This window comes from Suricata suricatta, chromosome 14, assembly GCF_006229205.1.
Source record: "Suricata suricatta isolate VVHF042 chromosome 14, meerkat_22Aug2017_6uvM2_HiC, whole genome shotgun sequence".
Classification (NCBI taxonomy): Eukaryota; Metazoa; Chordata; class Mammalia; order Carnivora; family Herpestidae; genus Suricata; species Suricata suricatta.
The window spans coordinates 46311077-46322133 of record NC_043713.1 but is presented as its reverse complement, the minus strand read 5'-3'; the positions used below and the strand labels follow the sequence as shown (position 1 = coordinate 46322133).

Sequence of the window (11057 nt, the reverse complement as noted above, 5' to 3'; positions counted from 1 at the left end):
GTTCTCTGGAACATGAAGAACATTCAAATTCGATACGAGGAAACTGTGAACTGGGCTAACTTATTTTTTTTCCTGCAACACATGTCTTTAGGTGGAAGGAAATCACCCAAGATGTTTATTACCGTGGTGTTACCCTGGGGTGTAGGGGAGTGTGAATGACGTGTCCTCTGTATGTCTATTTGTATTACTTAATTAGCCCACTGTGAGTAGATGTTGCTGCTGGGATAACAAAACAAAACAAAACAAAACAAAACAAAACAGAATGCTGTTTTTAAAACATCAAGCATGCTTCTATTAGCAGAACATATTTAGTACTCATAAAAGGCTGGCCCCGTTAGCAGCCCAGTGGGCATTTTGCAAATACCTTCTATAATTGCTATTTCTAGATCAGAAAAATAAGAGGTTTTGGTTTAGTACAGCTTTATGCTAATGATGACAGTGTGCTTTTATAAAATTTATCAGAGGGGGCACCCACCCTAAGAAAATTGTTCAAATGGTGGTAAAACTTGGCAAAATGTTATCAGTGCCACTACTGAAATACACGTCCTGGGAACATGAAGTTTATGACAGAGTGTGAGAAAATGGTATATACATTCTTAAGTGACACTGTCTCTGTTTACTTGAAAAAAATAGGAATATGAAAAACTAGCTGCCACTTTAAATGAAGAAAGACGTGCACTAAGTGACAAAGTGAGAGAACTTTCCCAGTCCGCCAGCAAAGCCTCCCTGGTGGTGGAGGCGGAAATGCACGCACAGTCTTTACAGAAGTTGGCAAAGCAGCTGGAGGAGTGAGTACCCCCAGGTCCAACCACAGAGCTGCCGGAGCCTAGTGTGAAAGCGGGGGCCCAGAACAGGGTGGAGGGCAGGGTGTGATTCCCAGATGCATCCTTGCCAGCTCAGGTCTCCATTTACCAGATGAGGAGGCTCATCAAGGAGGCAGGAGTGGGGGTAGATGGGGAGGGGAGGGTGAAGGGCCCCTCAGCCACAGGCAGGGGCTGCTGGAGCCCTTCACCCACGCTGTCATCCAGGATCAAGAGGAACGCCAGTGGGGATGAGCTGGTGCGCTGTGCCGTGGATGCTGCCACCGCCTATGAAAACATCCTCAGCGCCATCAGAGCCGCCGAGGATGCGGCCGACAAGGCCACCAGTGCTTCTGAGTCTGCCCTCCAGGTGAGCACCTTTATGGGCGCCTTTTCTGGATGCTCTCCGGAGACAACTCACTCACTGTCTTACTTTCTTTGAGTGTGTGCTGAGGAATAGAATCAAGCGTATTTGAAATCACATCTTATTATATAGAATAGACTTGAACTTGCTCAAGATCTTTGAACTTGCTCAAATGTGGGTCACTTCTTGTTTACGTGATGATCTGTTTTGATAGATGTAGCACAGTTTTTAAAGCCATTTGTAAAACCAAATAGAAATTACACTGATTACCAATGTCGGGCCAAGATGAGTGGTGTATCCTGCTTCTTTTAGATATGGTTTTAGGCTGATTAAGTATTGCCATTTCACAAAGAAGAGGGATACTTTTGTACACGGTTTGGTAATCATTTATTTCCCATCATTTGTCTTAACACCTGGGCATGTCTTGGAGACCTATGCGATCTTATATGAGCCATATAATATTCCCATATCTAAAAATAAAGCACAAAATATTAAATATCAAAGAATTAGGGGATAGACCTTCTCAGAAGGTTAAAGACCTTTATCTCCCAAATACTAAAAACCTAAAAGCAGCTCTTTTCTTGCTTCAGTTATTGAAGAGGGTATTGTACAAACTACAGGGACAAATGAGACAGCATCACATAATTTGTTAGTATGTCACCAGGGAGGTATCTCCCTCCCCAAACCACACATCCCTGTGTACAGCCCTAACTGTATCTTATAAGGAACAGTCTTTTTAAACTTCCCCCTCACCTTTGAACCTCGTCCTTTAAAGATTAAAAATAAGGGCTTTTAGAGTAGGATGAAAAAATCTAACTCCACATTTCCAGAAGAATGCTACATGCTTTAGGCTGATAAATGCTTTGCTTTCAGACCGTGATAAAGGAAGAGCTTCCAAGAAAAGCGAAAATCCTGAGTTCTGACAGTGATAAACTATTAAAGGAAGCCAAGCTAACACAGAAGAAGCTACGGCAAGGTATTGGGGCTGGCGGGGGGTGGCGGGGAAGGGAAGGCTGGGGTATGAAAACATCCTGTTAAGACCAGGAGAAGCAGCAAATTCTAGAAGCAAATGCTCTTCTTGAATCTCAGGGCCAAGGCAGATGATACATTGTAGATCCATGGTCTATTTGACAGATTTGATGTTTCCACCCAATATTCTAACACATATTAAGGTAACTAGAACCTCATGAGTATACGTAAATCTTGAAGGTGATTAGCAACCATGGCATTGGGAACCCACACAGCATAGAGGAATGTGCAGGGCCAGTTTTTCTCATTTAAGGCCCAGATAATAGTTTCAATATTTCTTAAGTCCTAAAATGCTAGTAAGTAAAAGTACCAAAAATCACTACCACTATGAAACATGGGGATTTTTGAATCATACATTTTATCTCTGAAAATTTCCCATGCATTTAATTTTTTACAAAACAATTATACCATCTCATGTCTCCAAATTCTGGTGTTCTGAAAATGGTGTTTCTTGATTTTCTCTGGTCTCTTGTGGTCACTCATGGCCACTGTTTCAGCATTTTTGAGGGATTAGATGCCTTCTGACAGTAAATAAGTGTATTTATCTTTTCTCATGTTTAAAAAATAAATACATGAAAAATTACCTACAAAAATACATATTAATACAGAACGATTTGCTTAGCAACTTGCAGGAATTAAAATTTCCTGGTATGACATATGTTCCCTTACAAAGTATGAGCTAAGAGGTGAGGATCGGTGTTTTAAGTAGGGTTAGGATGCTTAACTACATTTTTTTCTTTCGTTTCCTACCAGCTTGCTCCCTTGCTTCTTATTACCTTTTGATCCCCTTCCCACACCAGGGCTCTGGCAGCCACTAATAGGCTCCCTGTATTTGGGGAGTGTTTTTAGTTTCCATGTATAAGAGAGATCATAGACTATTTGTCTACATTATTATTTAAATCAGTCCTGGATTCATGATTTAAACCATATGTCATCACTTTGGTCTTAAAGCATTCACTGGTCATTTTCCATTACCTCAGAGCATCAGCTAGGATGTCTGTGAACTCCCTCCCTCTCACTGAATTCTCTTCAAAGTATCAGTTTGAAAATGGACAGAAAACAAACAATGCCTACTTTGCAAGTGCATTTGCTTGGATGAGGCTCTCTCAACAGCACTACTTTATTATACTCTGACTGAAGAGGCATCCTTTCTGCATCATTCATTCATTCATTCATTCATTCATTCATTCAATAAGTATGACTAATATTAAGCCCAGACTAGTGCCAGACAAGGCACTGTGACACAGAAACAAATAAGACATTCACACCCCTTTCCTTCTCAGAGTAAGACCTTTGCCCTGACCAAAATGGAAGTTAAACTGCCCCTAAATGATTAAGCCTCTCCCTTTCTTCATGTTGCATTTCCAAGGAGCCTGATACCACAGGCTCAGGCATGCCCCTTGCCTCTGTAACTGGAGGTCCATGGAGCTGTGGGTGTAATCACATACAGTGGGCATCTCTGAGATGCAGGTCTGCTCAAGGCTCTGCAGATGCTGGCTACTTCAGGGGCCACCAATACCCATGCAGGATCAAAATCCATAGGGTAATTGCCTCATGATGCTTTATTTTATTTTAGAAATCAGTCCAGCTCTCAACAACCTACAGCAAACGCTGAAAGTTATGACAGTTCAGAAAGGATTGATCAATACCAATATCACTGCCATCCAGGATGACCTGCGTGGGATACAGAGAGGTCAGCTTCTCCTTACCCACTGCACTTGACCTGTTTTGTTGACCATTTCAGATACTTACACCCCTCTCTTTCTTTGTGCATTAGATGACATCAATGATATGATCAGTAATGCAAAGAGCATGGTCAGAAATGCCAACGACATCACAGATGAGGTTCTAGATGGGCTCAGCCCCATTGAGACAGATGTGGCAAGAATTAAGGATACCTATGGGAGCACACAGAGTGAAGACCTCAACAAGGCTCTCACCGATGCAGATAACTCAGGTATCAGGCATTCTTTGGCCAGGACATATTATCCAGTTTCTCCATTGTTATGTGCTTTGGTCAATTTATGTAAACTCTTGCCTAATAAAGTCTGAAATTAGAAATTAAAATATTAGAAAGCAGCTTCACATAATACATTCAAAGAATAGGGGTATTCTATTAGAAAGTCTAGGTAGGATTTTTTTTCATCCATTAACATTTCTATTGATTTTTCCTTTTCTAGAGTGGAGATATAGGTCCCCTAACCATGAGGTATTAAATTGCAATTGATATTAAGGATCAAAAAATAAAGATTTATTTTCTTCTGTAGCCATCAAGAAAGATGATTTGATATCCAGATTGCAGGATAGAATCCACGATGTATTTAGGGAAGGTATTCCCTGACTCTGAGTCATCCTCTCCAATATTTGGTACCCAAACGTAGCACTTGACAAGTACCATCAATGAGAAAATTTGTATTTAACCTGTATCAACTCACAATTATAAATTTCTGTTCTGTTATCTCATCAACAGTGAAGAAATTAACCAACAAACTGCCCGACCTTTTGAGCAAGATTGAAAGTATCAACCAACAGCTGTTGCCACTGGGCAATATCTCTGACAACGTGGACCGCATCCGGGAGCTAATTCAGCAGGCCAGAGATGCTGCAAACAAGGTAGGTGTGTCCCCACATTGCCAGGTGCTAAGTCTCCTTCTTTGAGAAGTTAGCATACTCGTCAGGAAAGGGAAGGTGTTTGTTTACACAGAAACTGGTTGTCTTTCTCTAATCCTTTAGTTGTTTGGCATATGAAAGTTGACTTCCTCTTGTCATCCTTCAAAAGTACACATTACCTCCATGCCCTAAATGATCTGGTATGTCAGAGACCTGAAGCAGTGTCCTCCCCACTGAGTTTATGCAGGTGGGAAGAAGGGTTCTCCTCCACGCCCCAGCTGGTGAAGTGTTACTGCAAGTTCCAGTAAGGGTTCTGTGAGCGGAATGTGCTGATGTGGTACTGCACAGGACCTCCTGTCTTATTATAACTTGAAAGTTTTAGAATCCACCTTTATTGAGGATGGAGGAATGGTTCCTGCCAGCAAGGGTGGTGTTCTAAACGCAGGATTATAGCCATTTTTCTTGATTGGAACACAAATTCATCAGCCTTTGTTATTTTAACTTGACAGTATTTACTTGAATTCCTGACACTTCTGTATCAGAATTTGTTTTGGCCTAAAATAATACTAATGAAATACCTTGCTTTTTTCATCCATCCCCTGCGAGATATTTGAGACAGAGGGTTGGGAAGCCAAGTCAGAATATCACTGCCCTAAAGGCACTGTGCTTGATTTCTAGGCTCACTATTTTTAAAATGCCCTGATGCACTCATTTTTAAGGACTATAATAAATGCAACCATAACATGTAATATATTCATGGGGAATGATTCCTTAAAGAATTTATTTTAAAATTATTTTTTTGGGGCGCCTGGGTGGCTCAGTCAGTTAAGCGTCCGACTTCGGCTCGGGTCATGATCTTGCAGTTCGTGGGTTCGAGCCCCGCATCAGGCTCTGTGCTGACCGCTAGCTCAGAGCCTGGAGCCTGTCTTCAGATCCTGTGACTCCTTCTCTCTCTGACCCTCCCCTGCTCGTGCTCTCTCTCTCTCTCTCTCTCAAAAATAAATAAAAATGTTAAAAAATATTTTTAAAAATATACTTTTATGTATTATATATCTACAACATGCCAGGCACCACACTAAGTGCTTCTACACATTAGCTCATGTGCACAAAAGCCTCCTAGTTGCAACTATGATAATGGTGATGCTTATCATTTCTGGCACAGAGAATTAGATGCACTACTCAAAGACCCTTGGCCGATAAACAGGAAGAACATGGATGTTTTATTAAAACAGCTTCATGAGTTTATAATCCAGGTCTAGGAGACATGCACCCTCCTTTGCTCTTTATCATAACAACTGATCTAGAGCCGAAGGATTCACATCAGAGGCATAGGCTACCGCTCCGAGCACCTCCCTTTCCTTACAAGAGAGTGGTTCATGCTCTAGCTGTTTTCCCTCGCAGGTTGCTGTCCCCATGAGGTTCAATGGTAAATCTGGAGTTGAAGTCCGGCTGCCAAATGACCTAGATGATTTGAAAGGATACACATCTCTTTCATTGTTTCTCCAAAGACCCGAGTCAAGAGAGAGTGGAGGGACTGAGAATATGTTTGTGATGTACCTTGGAAATAAAGATGTAAGTATTGCTTTCACATTTCTCTTGTTTTCAAAACAATATGGTTTGGGTTTGGGGCTTTTTTTGAATGTTGGTGATTTGCTGCATGACCACCAAACTTAGTGGTCTAAAACAACGATAAATATTTATTATTTCATCCTGTTTCTATGGTACAATGTTCAAGAGTAGCTTAACCCAGATGGTTCTGATTCAGAGTCTCTCGTAAGGTGTCTGTCAAGACGTTGGCTGGGGCTGCAGGCCTCTGAAGGCTTGACTGGGGCTGGAGATTTGCTTCCAGTGTGGCTCACACACATGCCTTGTAAGTCAGTCATGGTTGTGGGTGGGAGGCATCTTCATGCCCCACGGCTGTCTCCAGAGAGCTGTTAAGTGTCCTCATGACATGGCAGCAGGCTTCCCCGGGAGAGCTGCTGGAATGATCATGCCACTATCATCCTGGGGAATGCCATTATTTGTGGGTTAAACTGTGGCCTGAAACAGTATGGCTTTTGAGACGCATGTCACCAGTGTGTCATAACTTCTGGCTTTCATTGGCACAGTAGAAAGAAATCCCAGCAACACATCAGCACACTCTATCACCTCTAATGGCACCACAGGGGGCTGTCCATCAATCGCACACCGTTACCTGCTGGCCTTATCTGATGAGAGGCCTTGCCCACTGGGCTCAGCACGTGGCACACGTGTGTGTACATGTGAGCACATAACACCAGGGGTTAAAGATCAGCACCCCTCTGTACACAACCGAGGCAGCAATACCAAGGCCTCATGGAAATCCTCAAAAAACTGTGACCCTGTCCTTCTCAGAATGCCCAGCTGCAGACCCCAGGGGCGGGGCCATGGGTGCATGAGGAGCAGAGCGAAATGAAGCCTCTCCTGCCTAATTAATAAGACGTGCCCCATTTCTTCCTAATTGTAAATTCTTTAAACCACAACTGCTACAGGCGTTTTGAACAGTTGATTTTAGCTTTTAGTTCCCCCTCTTAAAGTACATTTCTTTAAGTGTCAGAGGAAAAGGTAATCACTGCTTGGGTTAGCATACAATGGCTAGGGGTAAAACAAAATGTCTGAAACATGGTTCTGGAAAATTCTAGGCAGTTAGAAAGTTGGCTGTCATTAGCATATATGGTACTCAGAGGTTCCTAAAATTGACACTATCATTAATCACTTTCTCATGCTTTAATGTTGGTACTTTACTTGTAGCTTTGTTGTGACATGACTCTGCTTTCTATGTGGCAAAATGCACATTACTTTATTCCTTCAACAAATTTGTGCCATCTCCCTACAAGGTGTCATACCCTGTACTTAACGATAAATGAGAATTGTTTCTTGGATGTAAATTTCATGTTGTGTGTGTCTTTTTCCACAATTTGAAAACTTCAGATGTACTCTAGGTGCTCTATTCTACCAGAGAAGACAGATGTGCACGTAGCTGTGATCATATAGGGTTCTAGGGGTTACAACACAGGCATGCACAAAGTGTGAAGAGATCATTGCGCGTACAGGGAGAACAAAAATGACTGATCTTCCTTCCCAGACTAAACTCTGGTGGAGACCTGAGTCCATATCTGGTTCATCTTTATGGCAAGTGCTTGGCAAATATTTGGAGACTGAGCAGATGGGGTGTGAATACGTGAGTGCAGTAAATCAGGAGCAAAGACAGTGTGGGCATTAGTAATTAACTGTTCTGTCTGTATATTTGTATGAGGAGGTACCTCATCCGTTCTGCCTTCCCAAAGCCTATTGTATAAACCTCATTAGATACTTAAATACACTCTCCTGGGATGGGGAGTTCAGAGAAACAGTGTGAAGTGCGCTCAGGTGGCCTTTCTGTGTCCAGGCCTCCAGGGACTACATCGGCATGGCACTTGTAGATGGCAAGCTTACGTGTGTCTACAACCTGGGAGAACAGGAGTCCGAACTCCAAGTGGACCAGAGCTTGACTGAGAGCGAAACTCAGGAGGCAGTTATGGACCGGGTGAAATTTCAGAGGTGCGAGTCCCACTGACCACTGGTCTTTGTGAATCTGACCCACACTCCCCAAATTTCCATTGTATATACCACTGAACCCCGTTTTTAGTATCTTGGCTTTGACTTCTTCAATTTTTGTATACTTTAAAAATATAATTTTATTTATTTTTATACAGAATTTACCAGTTTGCAAGGCTGAATTACACCAAAAAAGCCACATCCAGCAAACCTGGAATACCCCAATTCCATGACATGGATGGTGGCAACACCAACACCCTCCTCAATCTGGATCCTGAAAATGTTGTATTTTACGTTGGAGGTTACCCATCTGACTTTAGAGTAAGTGTCAGTGTTATTGCACAGAGTGAAAATATTTAAATTTTAATTTGGTATAATGACCTCCTTTCTCTATTTTAATTATCCATTATATAAAAATGGATTTAACTATATATTCTTAAAGCACATCCAGGGATAAATGCTAACAGTTCTTGAGCCCTTCCTCTGTGCACTAATGTAGATATAAGCATCTAATTTAAATTGATTATTATTTAAAGGCATTATTCCTATTCCCATTTCACAGATGAGGAAACTGAGACAGAGGTTTAATAACTTGCCCAAGGTCAGGCATCTGGTGAATAGCAAATCCAGGGCCCCTGTGTCCAAAGTCCCCTGTGCTACAGGGACAGTTAAAAGTAATGGATTCATACTGATTTTTGGTCAACTTGATCACTGACCTTGGTTGAATTAGATTTTCTGTTTCCTCTGTGTAGCTTCCTGCTAGACTGAGGTTCCCTCCATACAAAGGATGTATTGAACTGGATGACCTGAATGAAAATGTTCTGAGCTTGTACAACTTCAAAAAAACCTTCAATCTCAACACAACTGAAGTCGAGCCTTGTAGAAGGTAAATAAAACCAGGAACCAGTGTTCTGTAACTGTGATTTTGGTAACTTGCATAGTTTTACATATCATAAGCGGGTGGGCCAATAAGATGCTGTTGATGTCACCAGTAGCTTTCGGCCAGTAGATCTTAAACTGTGATTGCATGCCACACTGCTAAGCCACTCCTAAAGTTTCATCATTTGTATAAAATATTAGATCGATAGAGTTTTCTCCATTTTGAAAAAAATAAACCCTCCTTAAATGTTTGGTGCCTCCTCCCACAAAAATATTCAGTATTAGATGGTAACTGATTCACAGTATTCCATATTTAAGTTGCAAAAAAAAAAATATTGGTCCACGAAGGACACTATGACTTTCTAGGTACTCTGACACCTGGACCTCTTTGAAAATTGCTGTCTTGAGCTCCTCACTTCCTGAGAGTTAAAAGGATTTAGACAGATTATTATTACTCAGAATAAAATTATATTTCAAATTAATAATTTTTTACATTTCAAAGCTTCATCTGCTAGGCTGCATCTTCCTAAGAAGATAGTTCCTAAATAGATAGTTAAAAGGAAACTCTTGGGGTGCCTGGGTGGCTCAGTCAGTTAAGGCTTAGGCTCAGGCCAGATCTCACGTTCGTGGGTTCGAGACCTGTGTCAGGCTCTGTGCGGAGAGCTAGCTCAGAGCCTGGAGCCTTCTTCTGGTTCTGTGTCTCCTTCTCTCCCTTCCCGCCCCCTCTCATGCTCTGTCTCTCTTTGTATCAAAAATAAATAAAAAAACATTAAAAAAAAAGAGGAGACTCTTAACTATTATCTTTTCAAAAAATGCGTATTTATTTTTTAAAGCTTACTTTTAGTTTGAGAGAGAGAGGGAGAGAGCATGTGTGTGTGTGTGTGCATGGGGGAGGGGCAGACAGAGGGGGAGGGAGAGAGAAGAATCCCAAGCAGGCTTTGCACTATCAGTGAAGATCCCCATGAGGGGCTTGAACTCACCAACTATGAGATCATGACCTGAGCCGTAATCAAGAGTCAGATGCTTAACCCCCTGAGCCACCCAGGTGTCCCATAACTGTTAACATTTTTGAGTTGAGATTTGATTGTCATAGAGTATGGGAGCACATCCAGGACAAACGGCTGGCTATTTTAACATTCTACAGATGTTTTCTCTTTAACAGAATCATGACAGCTACGTTGCATGGTCTTTGTTCTGTGTCTTAGGTAGCAGCATCTCCTATTAATAAACCCTCTTGAGTGCGGTCCTTTGCTGCTGTGTTCTAACGTGTGATCTTTGGTGTTGACAGGAGAAAGGAAGAGTCAGACAAAAATTACTTTGAAGGTACGGGCTATGCTCGAGTTCCAACTCAACCAAATGCTCCCTTCCCGACCTTTGGACAAACGATTCAAACCACCGTGGATAGAGGTTTGCTGTTCTTTGCAGAAAACCAGGTATTCTGTGATAAACCTCCAAACACTACCAGATATGTCCATTCGGTTCAGCAACTTCGGGGTAACTGGGTGTTTGTAAACAACTAACTAGATCTGAAAAACATGTGCAAATGTTACCTGCATCTTTTCTCTGGGCCCAATGCTGCTTTCTTTGGCTATGGGAGTGTACGTTTTCGTGAAGCAAGTAATCAGGAATTTGAGAACATGCCATTGACACTTTTATTCTTTGAAAACTGCTGTTTGCCTCATTATCTACTTATTCTGCCTGAAATTGTGTGATGACCTCCCAGGGTCTCTGGGAGTCAAACTGTTTGACTTCCTGCTGTTTGCGTCTTAGTCTGACTCTCACCAGACTGTGGAAGTATGTCTCTGTCACCTGATCCCTGG

General features: G+C 41.9%; 1 protein-coding gene across 1 annotated transcript in view; it reads left to right on the top strand.

Annotated features, from left to right (window-relative positions):
• The window catches only part of LOC115277423 (laminin subunit alpha-3-like), a 225862-nt gene that overhangs the window by 184836 nt on the left and 29969 nt on the right, over positions 1 to 11057 (top strand). Inside the window, 11 exon segments of the mRNA XM_029921574.1 lie at positions 634 to 788; positions 1029 to 1170; positions 2038 to 2140; positions 3770 to 3886; positions 3971 to 4150; positions 4664 to 4806; positions 6205 to 6375; positions 8210 to 8361; positions 8517 to 8679; positions 9111 to 9244; positions 10526 to 10670. Coding sequence (XP_029777434.1) covers positions 634 to 788; positions 1029 to 1170; positions 2038 to 2140; positions 3770 to 3886; positions 3971 to 4150; positions 4664 to 4806; positions 6205 to 6375; positions 8210 to 8361; positions 8517 to 8679; positions 9111 to 9244; positions 10526 to 10670 — 1605 coding nt within the window.